The 16,825-nt window shown below is 42.6% G+C and overlaps 1 protein-coding gene across 4 annotated transcripts in view; it reads right to left on the reverse strand.

Annotated features, from left to right (window-relative positions):
• Positions 1 to 16,825, reverse strand: part of Polr3g (RNA polymerase III subunit G) — a 40,910-nt gene that overhangs the window by 16,237 nt on the left and 7,848 nt on the right. For 2 of the 4 annotated variants that reach the window (XM_006231729.5, NM_001109468.2), the window contains exons 2-4: positions 12,077 to 12,226; positions 6,954 to 7,083; positions 1,244 to 1,303 (exon numbers count right to left, since the gene is read on the reverse strand). In XM_006231729.5, the coding sequence (XP_006231791.1) occupies positions 1,244 to 1,303; positions 6,954 to 7,083; positions 12,077 to 12,193 (307 nt within the window). In that variant the 5' untranslated portion in view covers positions 12,194 to 12,226. The other 2 variants (XM_039103140.2, XM_063282557.1) reach the window with 2 other exon arrangements.

Below are 16,825 nucleotides of genomic sequence, written 5' to 3' on the forward strand. Positions count from 1 at the left end.
TTTAACTCAGGGCCTCATATATGCTAGCCCAGTATTCTACAATCCTTATCCTCCTTTTTTTAATACAGATTCAAAGGGTCTGGAGGGATGGCTCAGTAGTGAGAGCACTTCCTGGTCTTCCAGAGGACCCAAGTCCAGTTTTTGGCACCCATGCTGTGTGGCTTACGGCCACGTGTAACTCCAGCCCCAGGAATCTGATGCTCTTCTTTGGCCCATCAGGCATCTACACACATCTGATGTATACATACACACATGCACATGCATATATGTGCACACAACACAAAGATATAAATTAAAATATTTGAAATATTCAAAAGATGTTTAGAGATAGTGGCTACTGATAAAGCAATGTCAGTGTACTTTTACAAAATAGTTAACTATTATTTTACCTACAGCGATAAACCTTGAGTTGAATGTATTTCAGTTTTAAACTTCTTAGATTATGAAAAAGAATGATTTGGAATGGGGGTCCCATCCTCGCCCCACATCTTAAGATCATCAAGGCAGAGAACACTCTACCCTGGGAAAACAACAAAGCTTGTCAGAGGTATTCACACATTCACCTGAGGGCAGTTTACCAGAAGTACGAGAGGATGGATGTCTGAGGGACGGCAGTTTGGTAAGGGACCCTGACAGGTTGGTTATTTCATTTCTATGGAGACTGTTTTGTGTTTATAACATAAATTGGTTGAATGATGTTTCCTTCAAGGACCCCTCCATCCTGTTGCTATGCAGTGTAATACTTCTGAATGCTAGCAAGTCACTCAGGCATGTTTCTATTGGAACGTTATGCTACTAGCTAAAACTTGTTTATGTCTCATAGAATACGAGAAAGACTTAAAGTAACCTTAAAGTGATTTTCATTACTACTTATTATAGGAGTGGGGGAAGACTAATTTCTGACAACTTTTCAGGTGTCAAAGAAAACACCTAAGAATCTAATAGACTTTTTGGGTATTTGACAGGGAAGGTGGTCTTTAAAAAGAGTTCTTTGAGGGGCTGGAGTGACGGCTCAGTGCTTTAGAGTGCTTGCTTCCCATCCAAAGTTCAGTTTCAAGTACCATACCAGGGAGTTCACAACAGCCTCTCCTCCTGGGATGCTAGCCCCAGGGTACCTGATTCCTTCTTCTGGCCTTCAAGGGCATCCTCACAAACATGGCATAGACATACACAAACACATACGTAAATAAAATTAAAATGAATGTTTTTAAAAAGTACGTTAGCACGTCCTGTTTTATAGTACCTGGTTCCCATTCTTCTTTATAGACCTTCATGTATCGCTTGCTATACCTTTCAATATCATCTAGGGTGAGAGGAGAAAAAGCACTCATTAGAAACACAAAAACTTAGGCCATTCTTTAAAACAACTTACGTCACCAGATAACATCTCTCATGTTCATGCATTTCCTACGTGTGTATATAACACACGTAACTGGACCAACATTGACAAATTCAATTAGAATAACATGGCTAAAATTAGGCGAGAGCAATGGCGGGTGAGCAGAGACAGCAACCTTAAACCTGGCTCTCAGCATGCGACAACCTGACTGGCCTGTGAAAAACATTCCCAAAAGTCAGGCTAGGAAGCCACTTACACATAAAGGTGGAGAGATCTATTTGGTGTTTTCTACAACCTCCAGGGTCCAATCTTTTAGTCAGTCTAATTGTGGTTGGTGTAATGGAGGGCTAATGGCTGGCTCACCTTTAGCGTTTCATGTACGTGTAATTGGTTTGTGAGGTTCCCAGTACATACTTGTCACAACTCACTGGGAAGGACAGGAATAGGAGTGTGCTGACACCCCCTGTGTGAGGAATGAAGTGAGTCAGCCTGAAGTCGTGTCCAAACTATTATAAGCTCTATACAATCCATTGGAACTTCCCGGGATCAGTAGCGCCATGGCCATCCATGCCTTGCTTCCAATTTGTCAATCTTGCCAGATAACTCCACTAACACATGTGGGTAAAGAGAATCTTAACACAGACATTCGGAAGTATAGTTCACTGACTCGGAATGACAAACTGTGCCTCAGTTGACCCATAGCATAGAAGGTTCTTCTTGAACTAAATGGGAATTAGCACAGAGATGCACAGCCAGACAATGTGCAGAGTGAGAGCTAGAGCAAGAGACAGACAGACAGATCCACACAAACACACTATTTTATTCTATGTTCTATTTATTTTATGTTTATGAGCACTCTATCTGCATGTATACCTGCCAACAAGAAGAGGACATCAGACCATATGACATGATGGTTGTGAGGTGCCCTGTGGCTGCTAGGAATTGTACTCAGAGCCTCTGGAAGAGCAGACAGTGCTCTTAACCGCTGAGCTATCTCTCCACCCGTCCCCACCAACACACACATTCTTTGGAGCTCTCAGTCCTGAGTGAAAAGTCTTCATCAAACTCCTCCCCTCAGGGTTCAGAGGTGATGGATGACTCCAAGCAGTGTCTTCAGGCACATCAGTCGATGTGCATGTGACCTTGAAGAGACTGTGACAGTACACATGAGGCCTACACAGGTTCAAGACAGATGAGGTCCCACTGCTGAGAAAGGAAAGTGTTCATGAGATCCCAGCCATAACCAAAAAAAAATATGCAATTGCTACCCGTTAGCAGTGGGGGAAAAAAATCAGTTTTCTCCAGTGGAGTTTCACTAGGTCCATAACCATATTCCAGCCCAGCCTCCATGCTCAGGAGCAGTTGGCCAAAACAAAATGTTTTATGAACTTACTGTTCTGTTTTAATATTTGATCTTATTGTTACTGGTCTTTCACCCATTGGTTATGATTTTTCTTTGTGTCTTTGTTTCTTGTCTTTTTGTTTGTTTGGTTTTGTTTATTGTTTTTTGTTTTTTAAGGAGAGAGAGAATACAAAGTTGGAAAAACAATCAAAATATACTGCATGAAAAAAATTTAATAACAAAAAATTTTTTTAAGTGGCTTGGAAGTTTAGCTGTAAGAAAGGGAAGAACAGAGAAGTAGGTAGAAGCTTGTGAGCTGCTGACCAATCTGGGTTGCAAAATGATATAAAAAAGAACTAACCGAAGATCCAAGATTGAGGTAACAAACACTTAATGTGACTTAATGTGACTTAATGTGACTGTGATATAGAGGAGGCAAAAAAATTCAAACAGCAGAACAAGGAGAAGAAAAGCTCACAAGTTTTACTAAGAAGTTAAGAAAAGCAATCTAAATGTACCTCTCAGGTTTGATTTGTTTTGGAGATAAATTTAGCCACAAGAGATAACACCTTCTGAATAGAGGTGACTGTGTGTGTGCAAGGGCTGCCACCCACAAACGAAAAGTTTGAATGAGTTTTAATGTATTGCTTGTGGTTCTTTTCCTGTGTTCATGTCATCTAAATCAGTGGTTCTCAACAGTGGGTTGCTACCCCTTTGGCAAACTTCTATTTCCAAAACTATTTACATTTTAATTCATAACAGTAGCAAAATCGCAGTTATGAAGTAACCACAAAAGACTTTTATGGTTGTGGGTCACCACAGCATGAGGAACTATATTAAAAGTGGCAGCATTAGGAAAGTTGAGAACCACCGAGGAGTCCAGATGGATTTCTGATAGATTCTGTCTTAACATCACCTGTATTTCTAACTCTTCTGCTTCCATAATTAAAAGTCAGAATTAAAAAAACGAGAAACAAAACTTTGGAGAGGCTGCTGACACAGCTTGAGGTATGGCATTTGTCTAGCATTCGTAAGACACTGAGTTCGTTCTTTACTCTGTAAAACCTCAAATAAGCAAATAAATTAGAAAACCTTTGATGGCCTATAGTTTTCTTGAATAAGATAAAGGGTTCTATTATCTTCTTGTTTTTCTTTACTAAAAATGGCAAACATGAGTGACCCAATAATTTTTCAAAATTCTATACACCCTACTTCTGCTGATCACTGTCTGTCTTTGGTTTTGGTTTCAGTATTTCTCCATTTACAAACCATAGGTTTTGGTGCATAAATAAATATCAAATAGGAAAAAGATATGGTCACATGCATTTTAGCAAACAAGATACCAAATGATTATAAATTCTTTGATGTCCTTCTCAAAGATTTGCAGCATAAGGACAGCACTTTTTTTTTAATTCCTGAAGAATTAAATCTGTGTATTCGCTGATTCTCATGTCAGAGACAATCCACCTTAGGTCTTGTCACCTGGGGATTCAGTCTGCTGCACTTCACCTACCCTCCGTGTGCAGGGAGCTTCTACCCATCTGTGCATTTATTTTATGATTCATGTAATTATTGTAAGACATCTTCCTATGTAACATTTCTTCTCTTTGTATTACTAGTGTAGGAGTGAGTCAGCGTGTTGTGACTGGCCGGCCCGCCCACAATGGCCCGCGCATGTGCAGCAGGCGCTTCCGCATTCACTAACCCTGGAGAGGTTACACCCGGAGACACCGAAGAGGTACAAAGATAGAGCTTACGACTTGGGCAGCCAATCGGCTGGTGCTAGTGTGCTTCTGCGTATCCTCTGGCTCCTGGAATCTGTGCCGTTCATTTTCCCTATTCTTTTTTTTTTTCGGAGCTGGGGACCGAACCCAGGGCCTTGCGCTTGCTAGGCAAGCGCTCTACCACTGACCTAAATCCCCAACCCCCATTTTCCCTATTCTTATCCCTACTCCCAAAGACTGTCTTGGGGCCGAGGGCTAGGGCACCATATTAGTAAAAAAATAAACTTGAATTCTCAGTTCAATGTAAGTTAAAAATAAGGAAATAACTATAAAGATGAAGGTTTCTAAAATTTTTCATACTTTGTTAAAACCTGGTTTGAGGCTAATGGTATGGGTTTTAATTCCAGCATTTGGAAGAAAAAGGTAGCTGGAGTTCTGTGAGTCTGAGGGCATCTTGGTCAACACAGAAAGTTCTAGGCCAGTCAGAGACTCATTGTGAGACCCTATTTCAAAAAACAAAACAAAACAAAAAACCAACCAGACAAAAACAATCCCCGGGCTGGAGAGATGGCTCAGCGGTTAAGAGCACTGACTGCTCTTCCTGAGGTCCTGAGTTCAAATCCCAGCAACCACATGGTGGCTTACAACCATCTGAAGTGAGATCTGATGCCCTCTTCTGGTGTGTCTGAAGACATTGACAGTGTACTCACATACATAAAATAAATAAATCTTTAAAAAAAAAAAATAATCCCCGCTGTAACGCTTTGCCTCTGTTTAACATCCCCATGTCACCCCCTGGTCCTCAGTTAGGTACTATCTGTGGGTTCAGGCATCCTCTGGTGTCTTCTTGGAGCACAGTGCCCATGAACAGAAAGGAGACTGCTGTTTAGTGTGCACTCCTATACATACATAAGAATGCATGAATCTTCTTTAAAACTATATTTTGAAAGACAGAGCTTTTAGAAACAAACATCAGGAAAGAGGAGCAGGTAGGGAGATTTGAAGAGATTTTACTTCTATCAATTTGGAAAATCCTATAGAATTTTCTTATGGGATTAAGCAAGTATTCTATCTTTTTTCTCTTTTATATGGCTCCATGTTTGAATGTTTGAATTCGAGGTCCTCAGTTAGTGAAACACTATGAAAAGGATTCGGCAGTGTGTGTTACCTGGGGCAGGCTTTGAGGCTTTAAAAGCTCACGCCAGACCCGGTCTGTCTATCTCTCTCTCTGCCTGCAATTTGTGGATCACACGTGAGCTCTCGGCTGCTTTCCTGGTGCCGGCAACCACATTGACCATGACCTAACTCTCTGAAACTATAAGCAAGCTCCCATGCTATTTTGTAAAAGTTGCCTTCATCATGGTGTCTCCTCACAGCAATGGAACAGTAATAAAATAATGACTACCTAAAGGCCCCATATAACTGCTTGAATGATCTGATATACCTTTTAATTAGACCTGCACTTGAAATAAATACATTCTATTAGCTAAACATATCTTTTATCTAAAGGAAAGTCTAATTTTAATATGATCAAAGTATACCATACCTTGTTAACTTTTAAAATAAAAATGAGTATTTATTAGTTCGTTTAAAATGCATAAAATTTAATTTTTAAATCTAAACAAAGGCATGCAACAAAATCGGAAAAGTAAAAATAAAAGTAAAAGCTCTCTATTGAGGTGAAATTTATCCAATCATTATACAAACAAACTCAAGCAGATAAGTCATGAAGATTGAGCTTGTCCAACAAGCTTCCTTTGAAGATACGTAACACCATAAGCTACACACTTCCTTTGACTCAGCCAATGCATCTTAGAGAGGGGAAAAAAAAAACACTTTTAATACTAATGGCATGAGCAGATTCTACATGAGTTCCTCATGTTTTAATGATGTTGTTTTAAGAACTCAAAGGTGATATTGATCTCTGTAACAATCAATACGTTTTTACGGTGCTAAAGAACTGCTCCTCTGATAAGCAGGCTCACTTCCTCTAAACTCACTCCCCATTTCTAGTCCAGGATGGCTGAGCCTTCTCAAAGTATAATTCCTCCTTTCATTCTGCCTTTATATCATCAGAACACACACAAAAAAACAAGGTTTTAAATTTTTTTAGCCTAAACTGTCAGTAATCAGAGGCATCTTTCAAAACTTATGTACAATGGCAACAATCACAGTATTGCATAGTTTAAAAAAAAGAACCACTTCATTCTAACAACAAGAAACTAGTGATAAGTAATTCTAGCCACATAATGGAGTAACATAGTCTTTAAATTATGTTTTTCTAAGAATACTAAGGAAATATTAAAAGACTAATGTTGCATTACAAAAGGAAGATACAACGTATTATGAATAGGTTGTAAAACAAAAAGAAAACAAACAGTAAAATAAAACGTTTTTCATTTTTGATAACTCTGGAAAAGAATGTTTCTCAAGTTGGGCGATTGTCTGATTGAGTAACGTGATCCAGCACTCAGTGATCACGGATCCCTGCAACACTCTTCTTTTGCAGATGCCAAACTGCCTGCCTCAAGAGAAGCCTAATGCATACCTTGTTTTTCTTCAGGTGTTTCGATAAAGTAAGGCAATCGTTTCACTGTTTCCCTCAACTCCTGTTTCAAGGCCAGCATGTAATCCTCGTCTTCTCCTGTTTTCAGGGGCACTGGCTTGTAATCTGTATCCTATTTAACATAAAGGACAACGTCTATTTAAATAAATTAAGAATTTTACTATTTCCTTTATCCACCTTCTAAGAAAGATGTTGCTTTTATAGAAAGATGCCATTTCATGAGCAGCAAAGGTTCAAATCCATTCAAAGCTACTGAGTCTCTAGGCAGGGGAGGCTGCTCACTCTGTAACCCCAGCATGCACAGGGCATGGCAAGAACACGCCTTCCAATTCAAGGCCAGCCTGGGCTACGAGGTGAGTTCCAAGACAGTACAGGCTAAATGTAAAACTCTGTCTCAAAATTTTAAAGAAAATAAAGACACTGCACTTCTATAATCTAACTTTTAAGCATATTTCCTACTTTATTCTTATTTTATAGGTTAAAAAATTTCACAATATCCATATTTATATGAATGTGCAGGTATGACCATATGTATATATTCATTAAAAAGTGGGTTTCCACAATACAGATAAAGATACAACAGGGTAAAGATACAGTGTATTTCCACAGGTGTATTCTAAATCTATTCAGGCATTCAAAGCTTCCTTGAGCAACTACTGTGAACTAAATAACAGAACCCACACCCCAGGGAAGAAACGCACAATTAAATAAGCAAGGGAGGTATAATAAATTTCAGATCATGAAGACAAGTATAAAGGAGCAGAGGATGTGACATGGGGGTCACCTGGTGGCTAATCTGCACAGGGTAAGCATACATGGCCTCCTAGGGAAGTCATATGTGGACAGAGATCAGTCGGCTATCCATGCAAAGAGAACAGGTTGTTGTAGACAGGAAACCCAGCAGGAACAAAGACTGGAGAGGGACGGGGTCCAGCACAGCTGGGGCCTGAGAACCCAGCAGTGAGAAAAGCTGAGAAGACGAGGGAAGTCAGGGCAGGTATAGCTTTCTAGCTAATAAGTTAGTTTTATTCCAAAAAGAAAGCAATACTACGTGTTACTTTCCCAGTGCTTGGTCCCAGTGCTTGGAGGTAATGTCTAACCTGGTGGCCTTATTTTGAGGGAAGCCACTATAATGAGATATGCATAGAGCTGAGATACTTGTTTCTGTTTTCAAGGTATATTGAGTATTAAAGGTAAACTATGAAGAGCAAAAACCATAACAGAACACAAGGACCCTGGTTCTTACTGAAGTTTAAGAGCTATTAAGAGGCTCGGCCTGGTAGAAAGTCGGTAGGTTATGGGGACCCTAGGGGCTTCCGCCAGTTTTACACCCACTGCCTCAGATTAGATTAGGCCACGTACCAGCTTCCTGCCTTGGGTCAAGGCTAGGCCAAGTTCCATTCTCCACCACAATTCTCAGGAGGAGCAGGGACAGGACATTCTTGAAAATCCACAGAATGTACTGACTGATAGTCCCCTGACCCTCTGGTCCCAGATAGAGCTCGAAGGCATGTCATACAAGTTTACACTGTAAACTTGCTGATGTAGTCTATACTTCTAAAAGTATAAAAACTGCTTGTTATAGCCACTCAGGGTCGCCTTCTAGTCACTCGCCACAAGGGGATGTTTGAAGGTCAACCCCAACATGCTGGAAAGTAAACCTCTTGTGTTTGTACCAAACTCTGTTCTTGTGCCTCACTTCGTGGGGCGGGGGCGTTTCCTGGTTGCTACAAAGGGAAAAGGGGGGACTTCAACTGGGGAGAAAGGAGAGTAATACAGAAGGAGAAATGACACTAAGGATGTTTGAAAAACCCACAGGAAACATTATTTATAAGCATACATACATACACACACATATATCACACATACAAATGTACGTATGTATATCTAGTTTAAATACACAGTACACAGGATAATAATGCTCTCCCCAAAGCCACAGACTAAAATGCCCCAGTGTCAGGCTGGGGAAAGCTCTTTTGAGTCGTTGGTTGAAGATATCCAAAACAGTCCTAAAACAATATAGGCTATTGCCACTGCCCACAACACCCGGAATCCGTTCCCTGAGGGTTTGTTCTCGAGGTACTGACAGAAGGTGCTACGTGAACTGCCTAAGAAGAAAAGCAACAGTAGTCCTAGCCAGTGGCAAAGCCTGTGAACAATGACTGGCCCAAAGATGCAGGGTTGGCATTTTTAACTTGGGGACAACCAACAGCTGTCTAACTGAACTTGGGGCCCGTTCAATAGACAGAAATTCATCCCTCATCCTATAGACCTAGCCAGCTTGATCAATATAATTTCTATCGTATTCTAAATACAATTATCCTTATATCCATGGGTAAATGTAGCTTTCACCCCTCACCACGGAAGCTTCTTACTGCCGGACTCAGAGGCACTTACAAAAATTACAAGTGGTCAAAATACAACATAAGAGACCATGAGTGTCCATTTGGTATATCTAAAACAAACCCTTACGCCGGTCTGACTTGGTCATGGCAGGGACAGCATGACCTAGTTCCCTCCCCATAGTTCCTCTTTCAGGAAATATTCTCCCTGCCAAGGTGAATGACCCCAAGATAACTAGAAGCAGCAGAAGTCTATGAGTTTAGGGTGTGCCTTTCTCAGCAAACTGGTAAGTGCTGAGACCTTCAGGACAGCCCCTATGGCTGTGGAAAAGATCTATGAAAACATGAGTTTAAAAATATATAATTTCTAAACTATGCAAAAAAAATAAGGATGCAATATGAATTGTATAAGGAGCTTCACAGATCTAAAGAACAGAGGCAGCTGCACTATGAGCCAGCTTGTCAGAAAGATGTGAGGTAAGGAGATTTAGGGAGTGGTGATCAAGGGGCAAGATCCCACCCAACTAAGGTTTTGTTTGTTCTTACAAAGGCAGGCAGAGTTCTGAGTTCAAGGTCAGCCTGGGACAGAGGGTGTTGGGTCCAGGCCTAGGCATGGGAGGAAAGATAATTTCAGGGCAGGGTTCCACCCAGCTAGGTAGGTTACTGTCTGTGCTTAACAAAGGCAGGCAGTTCTCTGAATTCTTTTGCAAAGTTAAAAAAAAAAAGTTTGTGCTGGCTGTCTCTTTCTATAAAAGAAGGGACAAGGCATGGAATGCTGATTCGTGGGAAAATCAAAATAGAAACCAGAGTAAATGACTGAATTAACATGTAAAAAAAAAAAAAAAGACTGGGCTTTGGTTTCAACAGCTGAGCTGTCTGGATGAGCTTACTGGAGATACTCAGAAAGAAAGCTGTCTGAAGCTTTTTAAAAACCTTAAAAACTTAGCTTTTAGAATGCTTTCTAGCAGCTATCCAGACACAAGTGCTTTGAGAGCTAACATGGCTTCTAGAATTTTTTCCTGGCTTTCTGATATTCATCAGAGAACCCAATAATTACTTTTAGAATTTTTCTAACAGCATTTCTGACTCAATCAGAAAATCCAATAATTTTTTCTAGCAGCTTTCCTGACTTTGATTTGAAAACCCATGAGCTATACATAAGCATTTAGAATTTTTTCTAGAATGAGAGAGCTGTCTGTAGCAGGGAGCTATCTCAAGCAGAAAGCTATTCTAGCAGTCAACAGAGCTAACAGCTATCTACAGAGAGCTATCTAGGGAGCTTTCTCAAGCAGAACACAGGCTGTCAGCTTATACCCCACAGTTTGACTTCTAGCCATTTGTTTCACTGCTCTCAAACACGCCTTCTCTCAGAACCCCTTTCTACGTCGAGGCTGGTCCTTGACATACACCTAAGCCTCAGGAGACATCAGAGAAGAGCAAGCAAAATGACAACAGCCAGGGGACTAGGAAGCAACTATGATGAGGACAGTGTCATCTAGAAATGACACAAGTCACATCCATGAAATCGCAACAGTATTGTTGTCACAAAAGAACTGCATAAGGATAACAGCAGCTGAAATGCCAACATGGATGAGGGAATTCAGAAGCCCAAAAGACACCTTCTCTGACTCTGGACAAAGAGCTATAGTCAACCAATCATTGCAGAGGGCGGAGGGGGGGAATCAGCTTTCTCCAAGAACAAGGCCCCTGATAGGTTATCCAATTTCTAGTAGTCAGCCCTTAACACATTACATATGAGCAACACTAAACAGACCCAGTAAACTGTGTGTGTGTATACATGCGTGTATATAAATAATTGCACATATAAAGTGCATACATGTAATGTAACAACAATAATTATAGAAGAGGTCATGAATCTGAGAGGGAGGAAGGAGGATATGGGATGAGTTGGACTGAGCATGATGGAATGATGTATAAGATTCTGTAAATGATACATAAAGTTCTCAAAAAAATCCAAATTATTTAAATGTTTTTTTTTAAGAAGCATAATCTCTTTATGTGTGTATCTAGAATAGAGATCCATCTGTCCAGGATTCTATACTGCCAGGAGTCCTTCAACAATGGGCTTCTCCATCTGAAACAGGAAAGGTTTATGCAGGGAAGAGGACCGGGTCACTCATGACTGTCAGTTTTGAGCAGCAGCACAAACCCATGTGGAAAGGGAAACTTTCACTTTCAATTGGATGTAGAGGAAACCTCAGTCATTATGTTGTTCAGTTTAGAAGTCATTGCAAAAAGTAGGAGAAATGCTTTTGGCCTGAGAAGTTAACAAAATCTGAAGGGACGTAGAACAGGGACTTTGATGAGACAAATGGGGCATTATGGGAAGGAGGAAAATCACGTTTACAAGTACAGAGTATGAAGAAAACTCACTGGCTACACCGGGGGCATCACGAACCTAAGCTGGCTGCTCAAGATATTATTTTGGTAATTAGAATATATCAACGACATCAGACAACACAAGATTCCAAATAATTTTTCTCAGTTCACACAGTACACACCATGTTTGTAGAAAGGTATATATAGTTTTGTTCTCTGTACTTTAAGAAAGCTGTCTGGGGGGGCGGAGGGGAATGTGAAAATAACCAGATGTTTGAGTACCAGGTAAATGCAACATATTTTTTTTATTCTTAGACACAAGGATATCATGATAATAGCATGTATTCAAGCCTAAGCAGAATTGCAGTTTCCCATGAAACATGCAAGAATACACTGTGAAAACAGCTATCGTATTACACTCACAGGAAATAGCGGGGGTGGCTTCAACACAACATCAGGTAACTTCTCCCCTCTGCTGAATCCAACAGCTTCGATATTAAAGGTATAGGCAGCACGGCCTCTTCCTTTATTGCCAGCCATCAGAAGAAGCTATGGCAGCAGTATGGACCAAGGCTGAAAGACACAGTTAGTGGGTTAGATTGACTGGCTCATACAAAAAAGGAAACGAGCATTTTAAAGCAAAATGTAAGACTCTAGCTCTTACACAGCGTGGTTGATTTAAAAATCTATGCGGAAGAGGACCTATGCAGGGATCTACACATATTTTGGCAGAAAGATTATAAGAGCCAAAAACGATGGATAACTCCAAGGAAAGCATGTCTTCAAGACAGAAGAGGACTGATGCACGCATGAACTCACGGAGAGTACAGCACACACAAGGTCTACACAGACTTCCTCCCCACCCCGCAACAAGGAAGGCAAGTCAATCCAGGCACTCACCCCTAACCAAGAAGCCACCGACGACACAATACAGCAGATACTTGCTTACAAAGTAAAAATTAGTTGCAGTTTTCTCCAGTGGAATCTCACTAGGTATATTAACCCTATTCCTAGGTAGGCCCCATGCCCAGGAGTAGTTAGACAACACAAAATGAACTTAATGGTCCTAATAGTAATTTTTTAAAAAGAATTGTTTCAGATTGCTTTTTGGAGTTTTTGTTTTACTGGTCTTTTGCTCGTATATTTTGACCATTTTGACTTCTGTTTTTTTGTGAAGGGTTTGTGTGTGTGTGTGTATGTTTCTTGTTGTTTTTGTTTTTGTAAAAAGAGAGGAAGAAGACATGAAGTTGGGTGGGTGGAAAAGATCTAGTAGGACCTAGACGCTGGTTAAAGTGTCATTAGAATAGATTGTCTGAAAAAAAATGTATCCATTAAAAAGAAATGTGTTTAGGAACAAGTGTCACTGAAGGGTGAAGTGTTGACACGCCACCGCTATGTAGAGATGAAGCCTAAAGGCTACAACCCCTTCACTCAGATCCTCAGGAGAGGGCTGACCCTGGGTCTCCTCTGAGACGCAGCTGAACTGTCCTTCCAACTGACAGAGTTCCTCCATCTCTGTGGTTTGATAATAAGATCTCAAGATATAGAGAAGAAGGAAGAAGAGGAGAAGCAGGGAGAAGGAGGAGAAAGAGAATAAGGGGAGGATAAATTCAGGCTGAGAAAAGGAAATCTTACTTCTTTATGTCAATTTGAGCACTGGTAACTGTACACTTTAACTCCACACAAGTTATTTATTCTAGAATCTGGGTGCTAAACAGGACTCTGAGATGTCCTTTTAGGGATATGAAAGGGATTGATAAGACTCTGATACGGTCTGCGTAAGTCAAATAATGGTAACTACAGTAATTGCTAAGGAAGCCTCCAGACTACTCAAGGGAAAGTAAACATGTTCTCTCAACTTTGAGGGATGTGATGGTATCACATATTCAGGACTTGTATTGAACTTATGACAAGCCTGGAAGATGACTCACTTGGCTTCTTCTTTCCTTCCTTTCCTTTCCTTCTCTCCAGTTTGCTGATTATAAACTAAGATTGTGGCTACTAAGGGGGTCTGGAGGGAAAAAACGTAGCTGGAGAGGAGCGTGGAAGTGTGCATGTATGTGGGAGGAGTGTGGGAGTGTGTTCATGTGTGTGGGAGGAGTGTGGGAGTGTGTGTATGAGTGTGGGAGGAGTGTGGGAGTGTGTGCATGTGTGTGGGAGGAGTGTGGGAGTGTGTGCATGTGTGTGGGAGGAGCGTGGGAGTGTGTGCATGTGTGTGGGAGGAGTGTGGGAGTGTGTGCATGTGTGTGGGAGGAGTGTGGGAGTGTGTGTATGAGTGTGGGAGGAGTGTGGGAGTGTGTGCATGTGTGTGGGAGGAGTGTGGGAGTGTGTGTATGAGTGTGGGAGGAGTGTGGGAGTGTGTGCATGTGTGTGGGAGGAGTGTGGGAGTGTGTTCATGTGTGTGGGAGGAGTGTGGGAGTGTGTGCATGTGTGTGGGAGGAGTGTGGGAGTGTGTGCATGTGTGTGGGAGGAGTGTGGGAGTGTGTGCATGTGTGTGGGAGGAGTGTGGGAGTGTGTGTATGAGTGTGGGAGGAGTGTGGGAGTGTGTTCATGTGTGTGGGAGGAGTGTGGGAGTGTGTGTATGAGTGTGGGAGGAGTGTGGGAGTGTGTGCATGTGTGTGGGAGGAGTGTGGGAGTGTGTTCATGTGTGTGGGAGGAGTGTGGGAGTGTGTTCATGTGTGTGGGAGGAGTGTGGGAGTGTGTGCATGTGTGTGGGAGGAGTGTGGGAGTGTGTTCATGTGTGTGGGAGGAGTGTGGGAGTGTGTTCATGTGTGTGGGAGGAGTGTGGGAGTGTGTTCATGTGTGTGGGAGGAGTGTGGGAGTGTGTGTATGAGTGTGGGAGGAGTGTGGGAGTGTGTGCATGTGTGTGGGAGGAGTGTGGGAGTGTGTGTATGAGTGTGGGAGGAGTGTGGGAGTGTGTGCATGTGTGTGGGAGGAGTGTGGGAGTGTGTGTATGAGTGTGGGAGGAGTGTGGAAGTGTGCATGTGTGTGGGAGGAGTGTGGGAGTGTGTGCATGTGTGTGGGAGGAGCGTGGAAGTGTGCATGTGTGTGGGAGGAGTGTGGGAGTGTGTGCATGTGTGTGGGAGGAGTGTGGGAGTGTGTTCATGTGTGTGGGAGGAGTGTGGGAGTGTGTGTATGAGTGTGGGAGGAGTGTGGGAGTGTGTGCATGTGTGTGGGAGGAGTGTGGGAGTGTGTTCATGTGTGTGGGAGGAGTGTGGGAGTGTGTGTATGAGTGTGGGAGGAGTGTGGGAGTGTGTGCATGTGTGTGGGAGGAGTGTGGGAGTGTGTGTATGAGTGTGGGAGGAGTGTGGGAGTGTGTGCATGTGTGTGGGAGGAGTGTGGGAGTGTGTGCATGTGTGTGGGAGGAGTGTGGGAGTGTGTGCATGTGTGTGGGAGGAGTGTGGGAGTGTGTGCATGTGTGTGGGAGGAGTGTGGGAGTGTGTGTATGAGTGTGGGAGGAGTGTGGGAGTGTGTGCATGTGTGTGGGAGGAGTGTGGGAGTGTGTGCATGTGTGTGGGAGGAGTGTGGGAGTGTGTGCATGTGTGTGGGAGGAGTGTGGGAGTGTGTGCATGTGTGTGGGAGGAGCGTGGAAGTGTGCATGTGTGTGGGAGGAGTGTGGGAGTGTGTTCATGTGTGTGGGAGGAGTGTGGGAGTGTGTGCATGTCTATGGGAGGAGTGTGGGAGTGTGAGCATGTATGTGGGAGGAGTGTGGGAGTGTGTGCATGTGTGTGGGAGGAGCGTGGGAGTGTGTGTATGAGTGTGGGAGGAACGTGGGAGTGTGTTCATGTGTGTGGGAGGAGTGTGGGAGTGTGTGCATGTGTGTGGGAGGAGCGTGGGAGTGTGTGCATGTGTGTGGGAGGAGCGTGGGAGTGTGTGTATGAGTGTGGGCGGAGCGTGGGAGTGTGTGTATGAGTGTGGGCGGAGCGTGGGAGTGTGTGTATGAGTATGGGCGGAGTGTGGAAGTGTGTGTATGAGTGTGGGCGGAGCGTGGGAGTGTGTGTATGAATGTGGGCGGAGTGTGGGAGTGTGTGCATGTGTGTGGGCGGAGTGTGGGAGTGTGTGTATGAGTATGGGCGGAGTGGAGGAATTTAAGAATGTGAGTGGGATGTATGGATAGAGAGAGGCAGAGTCTGACATCAACTTGATTGCTTGATTGCTTCTCCACTATTTGAGACAAGGTCTCTCAAGGAACCTGGAGCTTGAAACTGGCTGGTCAGTATGCACCAGTGGTCTGCTTCTCTCTCTTCCCCAGCACTGAGGTACAAACATTCACACCACCAGGCAAACCCCTGCTTCTTAAACTGAACCTTTATAGAGCTGTAGAGCTGTAAGTGTCCAAAAAAGAACAAAGAAAACCCTAAAAACAGAAACGGCAATAAAAAAAGGTTTCTGAATGAGTAATCACCAAAAATAAACATAGTATGTCATGAACCCTCCCCTGGTATCTCTGCAGCCTTGTTACTGAGGGGCAGCCCCCCCCGCCCCCCCCCAGCAGTCACGACCTGAGACACATTCGCACTTGCCTTGTGAACCAAGGCCTGGCTTACCCTCACCCCACAAGCATTCAGTCAGTGCTCGAGACAGCTGAGCTCAGATTCAGAACTTCTGCATGTTATAGACTGCAGTGATGCAGCCTTTTGCTTTTTATAAAACATAACGAAAGACAAAGGCTGTCAATGTTTTAAGAGTACTTCTATTTTTCCTCTTCAGCATATATTTCCCCCTCCAAAAATACTCACTCAAGTTTCATAAAAACTCGTTTAATAGGTCTAGGTTCAGGATTAAGACAGGATTTCCAGCAATTTCAGAAAAGGCTCTAAGACATTTCTGGCAACTTGAACTCCATTTGTGAAGCAGCGCTTTTAGCACTGATGATTATAAAATTAAACTATGGAACAACCCCCTAGAACTTGAAGATGCTGTCTGTCCTGCAACGCCAAATAGCCAAGATTTCGTTTTTCAAACAAATATCCACCTTCTTAGCATTCTCTTTTGTTTTTGTCTTAATTGAATGGTAAAAATAGTGTTTTAAAATTAATCTGTGATTACCAGTGAATGCTTATATGTATACGTAGGCTCGTATCCCTGCATACCTGGGGTTGTATAAAATACTCAGGTAAACAGGAGTTAATGGCTGGGAAATGTATAAGAGGCCTTGCTCCAGAGAGTGAG

This window comes from Rattus norvegicus, chromosome 2 (genome assembly GCF_036323735.1).
Source record: "Rattus norvegicus strain BN/NHsdMcwi chromosome 2, GRCr8, whole genome shotgun sequence".
Taxonomy (NCBI): domain Eukaryota; kingdom Metazoa; phylum Chordata; class Mammalia; order Rodentia; family Muridae; genus Rattus; species Rattus norvegicus.